Source organism: Brachycentrus maculatus, unplaced genomic scaffold, assembly GCF_059751285.1.
Source record: "Brachycentrus maculatus isolate JH-2025_06_01 unplaced genomic scaffold, ASM5975128v1 h1tg000222l, whole genome shotgun sequence".
NCBI classification, from domain to species: Eukaryota; Metazoa; Arthropoda; class Insecta; order Trichoptera; family Brachycentridae; genus Brachycentrus; species Brachycentrus maculatus.
This window is the reverse complement of record NW_028280973.1, coordinates 899,814-920,555: the sequence shown is the minus strand read 5'-3', so window position 1 is coordinate 920,555 and position 20,742 is coordinate 899,814. Positions and strand designations below refer to the sequence as shown.

The 20,742-nt window shown below is 31.7% G+C and overlaps 1 protein-coding gene across 1 annotated transcript in view; it reads left to right on the top strand.

Moving 5' to 3' along the window:
* Positions 1-16,216, top strand: part of LOC148306849 (neuronal acetylcholine receptor subunit beta-2-like) — a 30,467-nt gene extending 14,251 nt beyond the window's left edge. The window contains exons 8-11 of the mRNA XM_088264292.1: positions 1,000-1,183; positions 1,981-2,133; positions 2,230-2,399; positions 15,942-16,216. Of these exons, the coding sequence (XP_088120418.1) occupies positions 1,000-1,183; positions 1,981-2,133; positions 2,230-2,399; positions 15,942-16,127 (693 nt within the window). The 3' untranslated portion in view covers positions 16,128-16,216. The remainder of the gene's footprint in view (positions 1-999; positions 1,184-1,980; positions 2,134-2,229; positions 2,400-15,941) is intronic.
* Positions 16,217-20,742: the final 4,526 nt, after the last annotated feature.

The following is a 20,742-nucleotide window of genomic DNA, read 5'->3' as shown; positions in this document are numbered from 1 at the left end:
TAAAAATGCTCTCGTCTTACTCATTACTGACCTATAGGTCAGTAAAGGAAACTAATGAAATTTCGGGTGAATGTAATACTGACAACTTTTATTTTATAAATGTATTGTATTAATCATATGGTTATTTCACAAATACTTTGTTTTTTGTAAATTCAATACACTAAACTAACTAACACATATAAAATATTAGTAAATATCAATCATATAAAAATAATACACCTTTAAAATAAAACTTGAAAGATTAGGCTTGTCTGTTAAGGATTTTCCATGTGCGCGCGCTACTTGCCAGATGTCCAAACTTTAACTGATATTTCAAATATGAAAAATCAAAATATTGACTGTAAAACATTGTCATCACATAACACAAGCATGGCTGCAGTGTTGGTAATATTAAAAATTAGTAATAATTGAACCAGTGTCTTATTATCTGTTGTTTCTTTGAAATAGGTCAGCAATAGGGGCTAGGTCAGTTTTATAGACACTTACCTTATATACAAAAAATGGTTCAAACAAAGTTGTTTTATTTTATAAAAAAATATATTAGCAATTATACTGGAAGAAAACTTTAATATTTTTTGACATCTCATCAAGATGAAGAAGAATATGGAAGTCTGGGCATTTACGGGGCTGACAAACTTCATAGGCTGGTTTTACTGATTACTTTACATACGTGTAACATTCACCAATTCTACCCATTATTGACAACCACACTACTTAAATTCTTGGAAGTGTTATAAATACGAACCAATTTTGAAACATTATTCTTGAATCACTAGAGCTTCACTAGAGACATCTATTGGTGAGATGAAAGAAGCATTTATTGAGCAGAAACTCTTTGATTAGTATGTGAGGTCTGAATCCGGGATTATAATCACACACATGAGAAACGCCAGATAATATCATTTTCATTTTTATTGTTTAAGATTGTAATTTGATCAGATTTATTCATAACATTTGAGAAGAAAACTGAGTCAAAAGCTTTTTTACTTTTCTTTTTAGGATGATACAAACAATGTGACATCAGGATGGGAGATCAAAGAAGTTGTAAGGTCAAGTGAATGGTCTCTTTTTTCTCCACACACCAAATCTTCAGCAGAAAGAGACGACAACATGATTAACATAACCATCTCCTTTGTCAGAATATCTCACACATACACTATGCTTCTATTCACACCATTTGTCGGTAAGTTTCACATTACGTTTTTCTAAATCATCAATGGCTTCATAGGGTTTTTTTTCAATTTCACCTATGCAATCTATGAAACTGAATAGAAGTCGCAAGCGAAATGATAAAAAAAAAACTATTCATATAAGGGTGGTTCTAATAATCCCCAAAGTATAGCCATTGGGGTACCCTGATGCAGCACTGAGGGTTTTTTAGAACACCAAAGCCTTAAATACTAAACCAAGAGTTGAAGTAACAATTTATTTGCTAAAATTGAGCACTCTACGAGTTAACCTCTTCATAATCATAGATGGAGTGTTTAACGTATTTTAAATACTTTGGCGTGGTCAGACCAGGAGTCAGGAATCGGAATAATCGGCGGGTATGTATGAGAAGATCCATGAACGTGGAAAAAGCATAGATTGTTTATAAAGACAGATTATTATTGTGTTCTATTCTCTTTGCCTTACTCCATGGAGAAGGGGCGTGATGGTGAGTTTGTTAGTTGGTTAGAGTATGTAAAATGAACCAGGATGTATCTAAGTTGCAAGAGGTATCTTTTATCTTCTCTTTTTTTTTAAACAATTTCTCACGTTAAAAGATCATTAGTGATTGATTGGCAGATATCTGTTTGCTCGGCTACGGGTTCCAACTCAACAAATTAGCGAAAGATCTAATTATTTTAGATCTTAAGATGATCCAAGGTGTTTGACTTTGGTCCAAATTGCTCTACTAGACTTTGCCACAATTTTGTGTTCAGGAAAGCGTATGATCCAGTAAACTGTTCAACAATGTCTTTTCTTTTCTCGTTTCAGCATCAGTGATTCTCGTATTGTCCACGTTTTGGCTTCCATCATCCCAAGTCACGAAGATGTGCATATTGATGGCTAACTTGATTTATTTGACAGTTTGTTTGACTCGAGTTCTTGACCAAATGCCAACGTACATGCCCAGACTACCAAACATAGGTTTGAACCATTATGTGTTCCTTTGATTTTACCTTTTACTAAAAATGGCAATTTGTACCACCAACAATAAATATAAATTACATTTCTCTTTTTCAGTCTGCTTCTACTTTTGGGCTATCTTTACAATCTGGTTAAGTTTGATCGTGAATGGGATCTTGGTGAAATTGACAACCAATCCAAGACCTTGGCCATACATGAATTATAGGCTGAAGTCTTTTTTGACATCCTCACCCGTTTCGGTGGCATTAGGTCTTCCCGTTATCAAGGTTCGTAATATTCTCAGTATTAACAGCACTAAACAAAAAACAGAGATATTTGAGGAGCGAGTGCTTTTGCCAAGAATTTTCACTCATGAATTACATGAAATTATAGTAACTTTAAACATAAAGAGTAAATCCACATACGAGTAAGCATAGGCTATGAAACATACAGTTACCTATGTTACATAAGCCGTAGCTAGATTTCAGAGTCACTTAAACGTTAGGTAATTCAAAAAAAAATTGAGGTATATAAGACACAAACTACAACATATTTGATATCTCAACATAGATGAAGAAGTCTGGGAAATTTTAAATAAATCTTGTTTTTACCACTTGAGTATTATATTTTAACGACTAGTTTCTGAAGCTACAGATACGAGTATAATACTCAACTGATAAAAAAACAAATGTTTTATTTTTAATATAATCATGTCTTGCCACAATGTGAATGCTAAAACAATAAATAACATACGGATGTCTAAGTGTTGACGGGGCTTAAGACCTGTGAAAAGCTGGTGATCATTTTACACACGTACAACATTTATCATCCTACGCGTGATTGAACCACACTACTCAAATTTTGAAACTCCTACATATATATTATTTTTTGACATCTCATCAAAGATGAAGAAGAATGTGGAAGTTTGGGCATTTACGGGGCTGACGACCGTAATAGGCTGGTTTAAGTGATCCCTTTACATACGTGTAGCGTTCACCAATTCTACCTATTATTGAGAACCACACCATTCAAATTCTTGGAAGTTCCATACATATATACCAATTTCGAAACGTTGTTCTTGAATCACTAGAACTTTACTAGAGACATCTATTGGTGAGATGAAAAGAAGCTTTTTATTGAGCAGAAACTCTTTTGCATATATCATTCATATATAACATATATCCTACATATATCATTAATCCCATAATACTTTAATAATCCTATAATAATGTGAGTTCTCTGGAACCATCTATGGTAGAAAGAGGAAAGATTTAATTTAGCAGATACTTTTTATTTGATTTTTTGAAAGATCTAAACCCTGATTTTTTTACATACAAACCATATGTTATATAGGGTCCGCCATCTAAAGTTTTTTTTTTCAACTAGTGCTTATTTCGTGAATGGTAACATTTAGCTCATGTCTGATTTGACAGATAATTAGTTTTATCCTTCCGCTGAGCGAATATGGTTGTGTATACGCTTGAACAACGCTGGGAAATATTGCGACATTACTTTGAAAATCATGGTAATGTTGCAGAATGTGTGCGAAAATTGCGTACGGTTTTTGGAAGAAGAGAAGCACCGTCAGCTCCGTATGTTCGTTATCTTGTGAAAAAAGTGAAAGAAACTGGCATCCTCATCGATAAACCAAAGCGTGAAAAGCCAAAAACAGTGCGTACACCCGAGAATATCGATGTTGTGGCAGAAAGTGTGCGTGAAGCGCCATCAACATCAATTCACCGTCGTTCTCAACAATTGAACATTTCGGAGACATCATTGAGACGAATTTTGCATAAAGACCTTGGTATGACGCCATACAAAGTCCAATTGGTTCAGGAGTTGAAGCCAACTGACCATCCAATGCGTTTTCGCTTCGCTGAGTGGGCCTGCGATCGACTTACAGAAGATGCCGATTTTGCCAAAAAAATCATCTTTTCGGATGAAGCTCATTTTGATCTTGGCGGGTATGTAAACAAGCAAAATTGTCGTATTTGGGGCACAGAAAACCCGCACGCATACATTGAAAAGCCGGTACACCCAAAACGAGTCACTGTTTGGTGCGGATTTTGGTCCAGAGGCATAATTGGGCCATTTTTCTTTGAAAATGAGCAAGGAGTGGCCGTTACAGTCAATGGCGATCGTTATCGGGCCATGTTGAACGGATTTTTGTTCACAAAAATTGAAGAAGAGGATATTGGCAACATTTGGTTTCAACAGGACGGCGCTACGTGCCACACAGCCGAAGCTACACTCGATGTTTTTTATAGCATTTTCAAAAAAAAAAAGTTATTTGGCGGACCCTTTATTAGCATACCACAATGTTAACAGTGCTTTTAAAAAACAATTTAATGTTGTATTATGTATTTTATAGGGATGTTTTCAATTTATTTTAGACTTTTTGGTCAGTAGGACAAATTGACATATATTCCTGGCATTTCCCAGGAGGTTATAAGTTATTGAGAGGACGAGAGACAAGGGACAGACGTCTGCGGACTAAATCTTCCTCTAGTCACCCGTATCGCGGCTATACATTACATTCTCTGGAGAAAATACAGCTCAGACTACATGACATGGTCGATGCCAAAAGACGTATTGTAGATGTTTAAATTGTGAAATAAGGAAAAAAGTGCAAGGCTGAGATAAACATTAACGATACAATTAAAAATATAACACATCGCTCACTCCTTTCAAGAACGTCATAAATTAAAAACCTTGTTTTTTCAGGAGAACGTTTTTAAAGTTTAAAAATATAACACAATGTATTAAAAATAAATAACAAGCCACTTATTGAACTTCTTACTGTGCAACATATCTTTTTAGGTAAAACCTGAAGGTTTTTTCTCCATTTGAAAAATATTTAGTATATTTAAAAAAAATAATTAAACAATACCTTTTCTTCAAAATACAAAAACAACATTTTCTGCCCTGTAGCGGGTAAATATTAAGTTAAAAATATGCCTCTTTTGCTGGGATATAGTACATTTTCTGGGCATTCCAAAAACATGCAAAACTAAAAATTGACGATTTTTGATTTATGACGTTCTTGAAAGGAGTGAGCGACATGTAACATATAATACCACTTATTGAGTTTCATTTCATTACACACGAGTAGTTTTGAAAACTACTGTTGTTTTCTTCGACAGGTGAAAAGTTAAACTACTGTAAGTTTTTCTATTTACCTGTAGAAAACAACTGAAGTTTCCGAAATTAGTTGTGTGTAATGAAATGAGACTCGAAAAGTGGTATTATACTCGTGTATGTTTAAAAAAAATCAATGTGTCACTTCACAAAGTTAATGCCGAATCAACAAACAATATAAATTAAGAAACGTTTGTCAGGATGGTTTCGATACGTGGAACGAACGAATGGTGAAAGAACGGTAAAAAAATAAGGAGAATTTAGTTTGAAACTAAGCATGATCAGGTGTGTCAAATATTTGAAAGTGGTCAGGTCAGCAGTTGAAATGATTGCCGGGTATGTATGAGGATATGCATGAATGTGGAAGAGGCGAATAACATCATTCATGATTTGGCGTTTAATTTGTAGAACTCCATAATTTATTTTTAAAGTATATTCTAATTAATCTCTGATTTTTAAGGGTCTACTAAGTTGCACATTTTATTAAAAAAAAAAACTATTAAAAAAAATCGTGACAATTTTTTCGTCTTGATAGGGCATTATCAAATTACTGTCATTTGCCAATAATAATGCGAATTATACATGTATTTGCAAATACAGGTCAGCATGACATTATTATACCTCTGCCTACCCCTGCGAGAATGCGGCGTCATAGTTAGTAAGCTAGTTAGTTAGGCCTTTTCCTGTTGACTTTTTCGACAGTAGAAAAAGATCTACAATAACGCCCTGAGGCCGTGTGACTATTCTGAAGATAAGTGGGTTGCTATTTGTCCGTAAATATAGCCTTTATTTTGGTGACAATGAAAGGGTTAAACCCTTTCTCTCCCGTAGAGGTCAGAAGTCAATTGATCCCAGCGTACTTTGGACTTTTAACCTATTTCGGAGATTTATGTACTCGACCTAACGAGCTTATTCTGAAACAAAAGGATACACTAAAAAAAATGAAAGCGAATATTTTTGGGAGGATATTTTTTAAATCACCTTTTTAATCGATTTTTTTCCCAGCGAACCATTTTTTTCGTTGATTTATTTCATTCATATATTAACAATTTAAATTTATGATAAACGGAACAAAATTATTCCGACTTGACAAGTAGTAGGTCCAATACTTGGCAATATTTCTTTTACAACGACATTGTTTTATAAAATAATATTAAAAAATAATTTAATCACCACGTTTTCCCTTGATTGATGCGAATTTTGACCTAACCAATCCTTGATCATGCCAAGTTTTCCTCAGTCTTCTTCTGGTCCTATAACTAACTACATTTGCCTCATAAATTTATGATTCTGTCTCTCTTATTTCATTCGTTCCCCATACCCAAACCATCTTAACACGCCTTTCTTAATTTTATCGATACTGATTATCTTAAACGTGCATTCTTTCTATCATATATACGAGTATACATATCGTAGTCATACAGGAGAAAGTGACCAAGTGCATTGTTTTACAAAAACGTAATCATTGACTATTTGATATCTTGCAAGCTTAATGTTGCCCTGAAAAAATCTCAAAGGATAAAATTCAGTTTTACATATTTTCTAAATGAACAGAAAATGTACTATATCCCAACAAAAGAGGCATATTTTTAACTTAATATTTACCCACTATAGGGCAGAAAGTGTTGTTTTTGCATTTTGAAGAAAAGGTATTGTTTAATTATTTAAAAAAAAAAACTAAATATTTTTTTAAATAAACTAAATATTTTTCAAATGGAGAAAAAACCTTCACGTTTTACCTAAAAAGATCTGTTGCACAGTGAAGAGTTCAATAAGTGGCTTGATATTTGTTTTTAATACATTTTTAAACTTTAAAAATGATCTCCTGAGAAATCAAGTTTTTTGATTTATGACGTTCTTGAAAGGAGTGAGCGATATGTATGCACAAACAAATATTTATAATGTTTAATTTTTTTTGCGATTATAAACTAGGCAGTTTAAGTTGTGGGAGTAAAATTTAAAATAAATAAAAGCAAATAGTAAAGTAAATCTCGCAGGGTGACAAGTTGTCATGCAGGATTGCTCCCGACTGCAAAGTGCAACGATGTTTTCTGTGGATATCCAACCTACGAGTATATTCCTACGGCTAACCTAACCTATCCGGGGTAAGGTGATGTCACAGGGTGTTTCTAAACATTATAAAATTAATTAACTTTGCTTTCACCACTTTTTTTATTGATACAATTTAACCTACCGGTTTCGACAAGAACCTTGACATCATCAGGAAAAATAAAAATAAAAATAACATTTAGGATTTTTACGGAGTGTGTGGAAGTTTTTGGTGAGAGTATTTAAATGTTTTTTAATTAAAATAAACCCTGATGATGACAAGGTTTTTGTTGAAACCTGTAGGTTTAATTGTAGTAATAAAAAAAGTGGTGAAAACAAAGCTAATTAATTTTATATATGTATCTGCGGAAAACATTCAAAAAATGTTTCTAAACTATCCACACCAAGTTTCACAATGGCTTCAATGTTTCTAAAGCAAAAGGAGATAAGGTCATGTAGACCAGATTGAAAGAAATAGGTTAGGGTTGGGATAAATAAAAAACTGACCTTCAAATAAAAGTAATAAATGTTTCAAAAATCTTATGATCTAGCGTTTTGAAGTATGTACAATAATCTGGAAAACAATTTTTTTACACGATTGAAGGTCTCTGCTAATTTTTATTATTCAAACAAAAATATTGCTTAAGAAGTTAGTATTGAATATTGAAAGTTTTTTTAAAACTTTAAATACATATACTCGTACTTGCTAAATTCAATAGTATATCGAGAAAAATTGTCATGATCAAGTATTTCAAATACTTGAAAGTGGTCAGGTTGGAATAATCGGCGTGTATGTATAAGAAGATATATGAATGTGGAAGAGGCGAGGATTGTGTACAATGACAGATTGGTGTGGCGTTCTCTTTGCCTATCCATGCGGAAAGCTACTTTAAAAAAAATTACCCGTAAAGCCTATAAGAGGCTTAGGATAGTAAGGATAGGGAAGGTTAAGGGAAGGTGAAAAATACATCACAAACACCCAGACCAATTGAAAATAAATCTTTTTAAAACATATTTTTGAGGTAAGTCAAGCGTTTACCAAACTACGCCATGGCGCCTGTCATTTGGTTATTTAGTAAGTTTTATATTTGGTAATCATTGGTAGAATGATGTTGATAAAGTGATTACTTAAATCAACCAACGACCAGTCCTTAATCCATAAAATCAGAAAAATGAATTTGAAGACTTAGTGATTCAAACGACGAATCCCGTACGTTGAAAAATTGTTCATAAAATATTTGATTTATTGATAATATCAGTCCTAAGAACGATATTATCAATAAATTAATGTTATTTTTTTGAGATAATCGTCATAATTTTCAGATCTTTATTTCAATTTAATATACACAAAAAAGTATTTATTTGATGTCATCCTGTAGATTGGAAAGCTCCAAGAAAAAGAGAAAGAAATATTTCCCAGAAGAGCAGAGGTCAGATAGTATTGGGAAGAATGAGGTTGAAGGCTGCAGATTGTACTCTGTGTGAAGTTTCTATCAATAGAGAATCACACAATTGGAAAATCTTTTACTATTTTCAGTCATGTAGCAAATTTAGAAATATCCTGAAAAATCACCTGAAATTTTGTGAAAACCCTCTTCAACTATATGTTTTAAATTAAATTAATATTTTTTTAACATTGAATTTAAAAAGTAAGGAATTTTTTGTGAAATTTTTCACTAGAAACATCTTTTTCTTTGTAAAAAGAATTGTAGGTTTAAATAGACATGAACACTATATTTTTTATATAAAAAACATTATCAACTTTGTGGTATGGTAATATAACACTCCTTATTATTCACCGTTTACTTTGTGTAATACCACTTTAATGGTGGAATAAGGAAAAAATTGTAATGTCACCTTGGCATTTTTTTTTCTCAGGATACGCATTATTGATAACAATAAGAAAGGTTTGCTGAGATAGTTTGTACCTACATGTGGAACGAATGAGTAAAGAAAGAACGGTAAAATATACAAATACGGTTTTTTATATTAAAAAAGCATTATCAACTTTATGGTATGGTAATATAACACTCTTCTTATCATTCATCGTCCACCTTCTAAGTGAATGATAAGGAGAGTATTAATATAAAAAGTAAAATATTTTATTTTCACTTTCTAAAAACAGGCAGCAAAACATTAAAAAAAGTTTTAAAATATCTTCTGATCAGTAATATTTAACGTTTTGGATAAACGAACATTTACGCCGTACCTGATACTATAATTCATGTTATTATGAGTAACGCTTTTACCGTTGTTTTTGTTTTCTTTTTCTTCTGTTCAAATAAGGGTACGTCCTGTTCTTCTACCTTCTTTGATTCCTAGGGGGGTGAAAATAAATTTGAGAGATTTTAACAAAATATTTATTTAATATCAACCTGGATAAGTACACATATGAAGTGCTGGAGAAATAATTTTTTCTTCATATACATAATTAACAATCAAGTTACATTTTTTAATAATTCGGAATGAACTTTGAGGAATGAAATGTTGATTATTAAAAAATAAACACGTGTATAAATGAATACCTTAACATTCCCCTCTGTTTATTACCCCACCACGTTTTTATATATCTGAATATTTTTTGTCAATATTGTTAATACAATGTTATTGTGATTATTTGTCGGTGAAAACCACTGTTGCTTTCGAAACTTCTCTTGTGTAATGATATATAACTCAGCAAGTGATGTTAAACTAGTGTATAATTGAAAAATATCATCGATTAAGTTGGTACTGCGACAATTTATGCAGTGTCTAATGCACCATTTGGTGCGAATAAGGGTCAGAAGAAAAAATCTACAATCATTTTAATTTTTTAATTTTTTTACTCAACTTTTGTATCCCATCGCTTTTCGAAAATGTTAGACGTTACAAAAAACAGTTTTGATTTATTTTTAATGCAAATTTTACTTGGTTATTGATATTGTGATAATAGTAGTATTTACCAAGTTAAATGAATAAAAAGATGTATGGATATTACCTCAAAGTGCCAAATAAATTAACGAAAAAACTTTTAAATTCGTTGAAATTGATATAACGTCAATTCTACTAGTTGTACTTATACGAGGTGCATGCGTCAAAAAATCAAACGACACTTCGGTATTGTATATATGTGTATAGACATTATAAAGATATATACATATGTACATTTCCCGCGTTCAAACTGCCGGTGTCGTGTCGGCTTGTTCGCTCTAGCGGGGTCTGTTATTTGTTCGGACTGACGTTTTTATGTGAATTTGTTTGCATCAAGCTAGGAAGAGGCAAAATCAACCTAAAAACTTTTTTGAAAAAGAATCAATCCGTTAGAATTTAACGAAGGGTGATGTTTTTAGGCGCGCGTTCAAACATTACATCAGCTGACATTTATAGTTTAACACTCACTCTAACCCAATCCTTGACATAATGGTGCATAAGACTTTACATCATATAGGACCCGTGTTATTTTAAGGCCATACACAAGTTAAATATGAAAAAATCAGTTTTTCTTTGGAATAAATACATATACAGTTTTGAAGACAAAATAGAAATTGAAAGTTTTTGAGTTAAAATAATAATAATTATATTAAAACCCTTATCCGCACCCCAATGGTGCATAGGGCACTGCTTCATATAAATGCAGTGTTATCTTGATCGTTTTACGCATTAAAAAAAGGTGATCAGCCCTCCACTTTAGTTACCAGTCCAAAGTAATATTGAATAAATATTACAGAGAAAAAACCACTTATATTTATTTGACCCCCCCTAGGAATCGAGCCCAGGACCTCCAGAATGGTAGCCGAGCGTGCTGACCATTACACTACGGAGACGGACCAAATTAATTTTTTTTTCATACACGTTAAAATAATACTTTTTTTCCCAATGTACGAGTATATAAAAAAAATACAATTTATTCTAAATACGAACGCTGAATGAATCCTGTAATTGCGTGTATGGCCCTAATAATAATTATTGATAATTTTTTGTATGTAAAAAGCATAGATAATTTTGGAATGGTAATAAAACACTCTCCTTACCATCCATTATTTACTAGGTGTAATACCAATTTTTTAAATACTTTTACTAATGGTTTTGGAAAATTATTTCATTATCAGGTCATTAAAATCAAATTATTACGATTTGACATTTGTATAAAAATAAAATCTTTGAAAGAGAGAAAGACGACAAATGAATCACAATGGGAATATTTTCAATAGTGTACTCTAACCAAACCTTACACTTACTTAACTTTTGTGATAATTTTGTCAGAATGCTTTCGTAATAAACAATATGTTATTGTAATATCATTTTGTGAGAATAAACGATATGTAATATTTCAGCAAAATAGTATATTAAAAATTATAAATAAGTAAAGCAAATAATAAAAACTTACCCATACTAAATAACCAACTTAATTTAACTTCATGTTCGCTTTTTAAAATTGTGATTGTAATTAATTTGTCTTCTTTCCCCCTTTCAAAATTTTACTTTTGTATAAATGTCAGACCGTAATAATTTCATTTTATTGACCTGATGATGGAATGATCATTCCAAAACCGGTAGTCACGAATAAGTGTTTATTAAAATCAATGACATGATATAATTAACGATTAATGATAAGGAGAGTGTTATATTACCATTCCACAAAGTTAACAATGCTTTTAATATACAAAATTTAAATACAGTTTAGTACAGTGAGAAATTGACAAGTTTGCAACAATAGTAATATATCAGCCGACTTTATTTAGGTGGGATGAATTTAAACGTCTTGTATGTATATATTGTATATTCTTTTTCTATTTCTATAATATTTAAAATTACATTTGCCTCATAACCTTGTCTTACTGTTCTCTCTTTCATTCAACGATCTCAACATACCTTTCTTAATTTTACCAAAACTGTTTATTATTATACAATATTCCGCCATTTTATAGTGCGACTAACAGCAAGTTAAAAATGCTACATTGTTAAATGTTTTTTAGGGTACCATTTTTTTATAGAATATCTATTTGCGTCTCAAAACGCCAACCCTTGAAAAATATCAATCACAAATTCCTCCCCGAATGATTATCGACGTTACATTCTACCCCCAGAATGCCATGTTAGATTCGTTTGACAGTTATGTCAAAATTGACAGTTCCCCATACAGCCTTTCACTTCCTGTTTCATGCCGCGAGCGGCCTCTGCCAGATCCAAATTTAACTAGAAAGTATCCACCATAGGTGGGCACATACAACCATCAATAATCGTAGTGGAGTCAAAGTAATTTATGGGTTTCTAATTCAAACTAATTCACCTAATTTGGTTTAAAAAAATAAAGTATTGTCAAAATTGCTGATACCAAAAGGAAGGTAGGTTATTTTTCGTACTACATAACCAAGGTTTAAAATTTTTAGAAAAGGCATTTTTTGTCTATTTTTTGGCCAAAATAAAGTGTGCATAAGAATACCCCATCTTTCCCTATATATTTTTATGTGTGTGTATTTCGTAGTCGTACAGGAGAAAGTGACCAACTCACAAAACGTAAAATGTTCAGAAGGGCCATTTAAGTCACTTTTGCTAGGCAAGAAAATAAACATCAATGCAGTTAGTCATTTTTAACAAGTCAATATATTATACTTCCAAGATTAAAATCCTTTGGGATTTTTCTCAGAGCAATATTAAGCAAGTAAGATATCAAATAGTCAATGATCCCTTTTTTTGAGAAAAATGCACTTGGTCACTTTCTCCTGTATGACTACGATTTAATCCTCATGATAACATTTAAGGTAACAATAATTTTTACTGTCCACATTGTGATTTAATTAATATAGACCGAATACTTCATTTTTTCCGTAATGTGAGTAATTCATTATTTTTGTTTTTTGTTATAGCTGCTATCTCTGTCTCCTCTAACATCATTTACTGATTTTTATTGTCACCGCGAATTCATTTTTAGAAATAACCGGACTATTTTACATACCGGGAGACACCTGAAAACATATTTTAAAAATTATTTAAATATCCACCAGATTATTTCAGCATGAATCATTACCCCAGTAAAAAAGCAGACTTCTATACTCTTCTTCATCTATGTTGAGATGTCAAAATTTAAATTTGATATTTTTTACCGGTATTTTACGCCCTGAAGATGGAGGTTGAAAGGCAAAGAATAGGGCGAAAGGATGTTGAAAAATAAATACACAATCAAAAATACAAACACCCTCTTTATCATTCATCGTTCACTTTGTGTAACACCATTTTTAAGTGATGAACGAATGATAAGGAGAGTGTTATATTACCATACCACTTAAGTGAACAATGCTTTTAATAAAAAATAATAATAAAAATTTAATCTTTTAAATATCTCTTTTATTCTATAATTTATATTTGAAGCAATAACATTTTGATTTTCTATTTTATAAAATTACTTTTAATATTTTATTACAATTTAATTTTTATGTCTACCGGTTTTGAAGCTAACCGCTTCTTTTTCAAGACTAATTTATAATACAACACTAACTACGAGTACTTAACAATATTTAAAAAAAATGGTCGCTAGGCAAAAGAGCTTGGGTAGATCTAAATTAGCTTTATTTTTTGTGTTGATTAGCAGTTACAGCTAATGATTGGAAACATATTTAATAACGGACCTTTAGAAAGTTATAGCAAATAAAAACCTATCAGCGGAAGCTTAACTGACAGTACACAACGGAGTCCTGGTTCCAACTTTAATATATGGAAGTGAAACATGGAGTTGGCAAAAGAAGGATGAAAGTAGTCTGAATGCAGTTGAAATGCGATCTCTCAGAAGAATGTGTGACAAAACGATGTATGATAGATGTTCGAATAGTGAAATAAGGAAGGAATGCAAAGCTGAGATAAGCATTATTGATAACATTAAGAAAGGTGTGTTGAGATGGTTTGGACATATGTAACGAATGACTGAGGAAAGAACGGTCAAACAAATTAATGAGACGATTGTAATCGGAAAAAGGAGCAGAAGAAGACTGAGAAAAACATGGCACGATCAGTGAAAGTGAAAGCGAAAGTGGTCAGGTTAGGAGTCGTAATAATAGTAGATGCATGAACGTGGAAGAGGCGAAGAATGTTTGCTAAGACAGATTGGTGTGGCGTTCTTTTCTCTCTGCCTACCCCTGCAGAGAAGCAGCGTGATGGTTAGTTAGTCTTAGTTTAGAAAAATCTCTTTTATTATGTAGTTTTTTAAAAGTAAAATGGAACGAATAATATTTTCAAATATTATTCTTTTCTCATTGTCTTTATTTTCATCGAAACCGTTTTCATTTCTGCTTATCTTGGTTTTGTTTCCCTTAAAACGATTTTGAGCCTAAAATGTAAACGATTTAGGTCGGTTTGCGATAAAACAAGGTACGAAGCGATAAACAAAGGATAAACCGATAAACAAAATACGAAACAAGGTATGAAACGTGCGAATCGTTTGTTATCTTCATGTTTCAATGATTCGGCCAAATTTCGGATGAATTTTTATGGAAACGTGATGAAGCGGAAAACTTTTATTCCGAACAAATCAATGATTGATGCAAACCAAACATTTAGGGTTCATTTCGAAGTTGCCTGTAATATATTCAATGCTAATAAATATGAATTTTCACAGCCTTGGAAAAATAACACAGTTTTGCAAAATACATTTTTATAAAATATTTTAAAATCAAACCTCAACTAGGATAGAGAAGATCTTTTTTATAATTTTCCAGAATCTTCATCTATGTTGAGATATCAAATATGTCGTAATTTTGTCTTATATACCTCGAATATCTTTTTTTTTTAAATTACCTAACGTCTAAGTGACTCTGAAATCTAGCTAGGGCTTATACAATACCGCTTATCATGACCCTACTCAGGCCTCAACTTTTTAAGTTTCATAGCCTATGCCTACTCGTGAGTGGATTTACTCTTTATGTTTAAAGTTACCATAATTTCATGTAATTCATGAGTGAAAATTCTAGGCAAAAACACTCGCTGATAAAGACGAATATAGAAGTCTGGATATTTAAAGGGTAAGACTTGTCATAAGCAGGATAATTGATCACTTTATACACGTGTAACATTCGCCATTCTAGCATTTACTTAAGGCAGACTATGACGGTCGTTATCACTGTAAATGCCCAGACTTCCATATTCTTCTTCATTTATGTGGAGATGTCAAAAATATTATATTATTTTTTGACATCTCAACAAAGATGAAGAAGAATATGGATGTCTGGGGATTTACGGGGCTGACGACCGTCATAGGCTGGTTTAAGTGATCACTTTACACACTTGTAACATTCTCCAATTCTACCCATGATTGACGACCACACTACTCAAATTCTTGGAACTTCTAAATATATTTTTCTAATTCGAAACATAGTGCTTGAATTAACTAGAATTTCACTAGAGATATCATTTTTTTTATTTTTATTTTTATTTATTCGGGAATTGTACAGCTTACATATAAAAAAAAAAATAAAATAAACAATAGTTACATTAACAATACTAGACATTACATTACATTAACAAAAAATAGTGACGTTAAAAAAAAACAAATTATCAAACAATTCCACATTTATGTTATAAAACTATTAAAAAACATTTAGAGATTTAAAAAAATCTATTTGGAAATAGGAAACACACTTACAATGTTGTAAAAAACTTGTTTTTTTCTTCAGAATGTTGAAGTATATCATACACTGCAGTCGGACACAAATATAGAGCCGTTTGAAGAAGTAGAGAAGGGAGAAGATCCCGACTGTGAGGAAGCTAAGTACTGGAAGGTCCTGGTGATCGCTGTAGACAGGACGATGTTCACCATTCTCATTTTTGTTTATACCTCTATGTTCTTTATTCACTATTGATTATTTGCTTTTAACAATTATTTACGCATTGCTGTAATAATAATGAAAAATATTTTCAATAAATAAAACGCAGAGCTATCGTAATTTTACCTTTTTTAAGTTGTCCTTCCTTTTTTTGTTTTGAAGCATCTTCAGTTAAAAAAGTTGGTTCTAACCCCATATCTGCAATAGCTCTAAAGGGTATTATTTTTTGACATCTCATCAAAGATGAAGAAGAATATGAAAATAAAAAATAATATGAAGAATATATATTGTCCGCCTCCGTAGTGTAATGGGCAGCATGCTCGGCTACCGTTCTGGAGGTCCCGGGTTCGATTCCCAGGGGGGTTTAATAAATTTAAGTGATTTTTTTCTAATATTTATTCAATATTACACTGGACTGGTACCTGAAGTGGAGGGCTGATCACCTTTCCTTCATGTGTAATCGATCGAGATAACACTGCGTTTATATGAAGCAGTACCCTATGCACCATTGGGGTGCGGTAAGGGTTTTATTATTATTATTAATTGGATATAATCCAGATTTGTGAACAAGTATTTGGATACACGCAAAATGTTGCTCTAAAAGGTGATTAATACGTGGTGGTGATTGTACTGAACACGCCAATAATGCTTATGTTTTTTTACGATGTTGATGATTAAGATGAAGATGATACTAAAGACGCTGCTAATGATGATTCTGCCGATACTGAAGATGTTGATACATATCCAGTTGATGATAAACCAGATGTTGATACATATCCAGTTGATGATAAACCAGATGCTTTTAATGATAAACGTGAAACTACAGATGCTGCTTATGATGAAACTGCTTTTTTTAAATAAAGATGATGCATCAGATGCTGATTATGTTTATACTGCTGATGATGAAGATGTTACTATATATCCAGCTGATGATGTTCTAGCTGTTGATGATGATGTTAAGGTGAAACTGCAGATATTGCAAACGATGAAACTGCTGATGATGAAAGCGATGGTACAGATGCAGCTGATAAAACTTCAAATACGATACTTCTTGATTATGAAACTGATGATGATGAGTATTTACCAATTGAAATTAAAATAAAAAATTAAAAGATATTTTTTCAAAGTAGCTGCTGAATCAATAAATGAAAAAAAAATATTTAGCAGTATTTTATATTCCTCTTTCTTTATTTTTTCTATAGAAGTTCATTAAAATCATTTTATTTATTCGATATTCATACTTCTTTCGACTGACGGAAGTAAGACTTGATTCTACGATCATATAAAAGTACCTACATACATATTTGGCTGCAATACATGACCAAATATTGTTTTTGAAGAATGGTAAATTCCAAAAATAGGTTTATTTTATCATAAAGAGTATGAAGTTTCATATATAACAGTAGGTACGAAATTCCAAATCACATTATTAGTACAAAATATCTTTGAACACAACAGAATTTTCTGACGAAAAACTGTGATTTTCCTTTCGTCGATATTTCTTTTCTGTTAAAATTTCAAGGCTAAATTCTTTAAAAAAGTGACAAAAATACTACCCTTAGACGGAAAATACATTTGCGCTAACAAGTAAATCCGATATTGGTGATATGGGCTTATATCTGAGGTGAAAGCTTTCGGCAAAAATGTTTTTCATACTTATTTATGATCAGCGCCGCTTTTAAACCGTGGGATATATTTTTTCAGATCTGTTTTTCGGCTTTTGTTTTAAGGTCGTAAATTCTGGCGGTATAATCGAATTTCATAAACACCTTAAATTTATCATTGGAATGGTTAGATTCATGTATGCATGCATACACATGGAATTCATTTCATTGTTTATAATATGTAAGTAATCCTGAGCTTAATAATATACTGTTCGGGAAAAAAATGAATATCATTTTTATCATTTGTTTTATTTTTGTGCTGTTTTACTGTTCTTTAACTCGTGTTTCATATTTGTATAATTTATTGTTTAAAAATAATACTTCCTATTTTCATACTTTTCAAAGCGAAAATCATTAAAAATCAACAAACTGTTACACCGCATCACTCTGTCTATGCAAACAATATTTGCCTCTTTTACATTCATTCTACATACCAGCTGATTATTCCGACTTGACCACTTTCAAGTTTTGAAATACTATTATGATTTGATTATGTCACACTTTCCTCGGCTTTTCTCTGCTCCCATTTCCAACTACACATACACAAAATACGATTACTGAATTCGACAGCTTGTTGTAACTTTTTGGCATTTGTGTGATTTTTTTTCACGAGTAGATTCTACTCTTTCTTAAAATCTTACTTTTCTCGTGGGTTTCTATGCATTTAACATCATTATCAAACACCGTGATAATATTTAAATTAAATTAAACACTTGAATAATCCACTGAATTGAGTTTTATTTTTATTTACGACTAGAAGACGAAAACGACAATTGTTTTCATCTTCTGGTACAAGTTAAAACTAACGAATAAAAATATATTTCGAATTAAAAGTATATATAGGTTAATAAATATAGGTAGGGGGGTTGAGGAACAACATTTTTTGTAAAAGGAAACATTGATAATAATGGTGGCGTATTTTGAAACAGTATATTATTAATTATTGTTTTATCTGAATTTGATTTTTTATGTATTAAAATAATCATGTCATTCCACAAAGTTAATGTCGAATCAATAAATAATATACCGTGATAATAGTTTGATAATGATGTTAAATGCTTCAAAAGACGAGTCACAAAAGATCTGAAAAAAAGGTAAAATGCATGAAGTTTAAAAAAATTGTATTAAAAGAATGCTGAAAGTAAAACTTGAAAATGTTCGAGTGTACAATATTTTTTTTTTTTCAAAAATAATATATTTGAACAAAAATATAATATTATATTTTGATTTATTTAAACAAAGCTCTTGTAATTTAACATAAATACTCATTTTTATTTTACCACAGGAAACACACATGGTAACTGTCTGTGCTATAAATATTACGTCATTGACCATACATAAATTAACAAACCAATACTACTTCTATTTGCATTCTGAATTAATTAATTATTGATGTGTTAACTGGTGAAATAAATTGACAGGTGTTGTAATCTTACAATGATTTATTACCAAAGTTCAGTGACATTGTGGGGTTTACCGATTATAAAATACAATCTAAAATTAAGTTTGATTCTTTAACAAATGTTTTTCGAGACCCTCTTTTCGCAATTTATGTTGTTAAATTGATTAAGGGTTGAAAATACTGTCACTCGTATTAATAAAGCTTAAATCATTTTTCGACGCCATGAATTGATACGCGCGACGCAAGATCGATTACCTTGTCTTTATGATTGACGATAAATACATTTGTCAATTGATTAGTTATCTGGAACTATAGGCATCGTCATATATCTACGTCAGGCGCCACGACGCAGAGTGACGTAGTTGGATACACGCCCGACTGAGAATCTGGCTAATTACAAAATGAATTCAAGAAATCCTAATTTTCAAATAGTTTGGATATTTGATATGCATTTTTCAAATCATCTACCCCCACATTTCTTTCCTAGTATTGAAATTGGATACTAAAGATCTGTCAGGGTAAGATGTGTCAGGTTGTGGTCCCGTGGTTAGTGTCGCGGACTCTTAAGTCAGAGTTTCTCGGTTCGAACCCACTCTACCACAGTTTGATACCTATTTCTAATAACGAGCCGCTTAGGCTCATGAATGAAATTGAAATACTTGTTTTAATAATAAAAACATAAATATTTCACTTTTATTAAAAAAATAAATATATTAAAACAGTATCTAAAACATGTTTGGCTTTAAATGGAAAAAAAAAACGCAAATTTACGAATATTTAAAAAATAAAAATTTTCACCGTTTTTTCTACAAAGATGCAATTTAAAGTTACATATATGATTACAAATAAACCTCACAGAAAAAAATATCGATGAGCGTTACGAACAACTGACACTTATGTGGTATTTTTTTTATCTGAAGGGAAGATGGAAGTTTAAGCGTTTACGCGACTTAAGACCTAACGTATGCTGGCTCAAGTGATCAGTTTAAATACTGTGTGACATTGTTTCCACTAAATATATCATACCATTTTTATTTGAAAGTCCTACTTTTTAAAAAATATTAATTATTTTCAAAACAGAAAAAATAATTATACATCTTTTAAAATGAGAAAACGTGATGTTTTTTGAAATTATCCCAGACTAACTATTTGAAACGGGTAAGCCGGTATACGTACTATTCAGTAATATAGATTTGTGTTTTACAAAAGTGATGTCATCTACTTTAATCGAGATTAAAACCCGAAAAAGGACCACGAATACTTGCCAGGAAAAGAGGATGGTACTATTAACATGGCAACAAATTGAATTGGAACAAAAAGCCTGTACGTTAAACTGGGACGTGTGTGGGCATGAGTAGGGGAGGTTGGGAATATACCGGGATGGGTGGAAACTAAATAGGGGTTGGGAAGTTGATGAAAAAATTAAATAAAACCCTGCTGCAGTGTCCCGTTTCAGTCGCAAAAGATGGATCACCTAGCTCGAATTTCGCCGAGCTAGGGGTCGTTGGGGCTGGTGTGAGTCGAGGGGCTGTATTGTTAGTAAATTAAAACAAAGAAATACAATACATTTCCAGGAATTAAAACG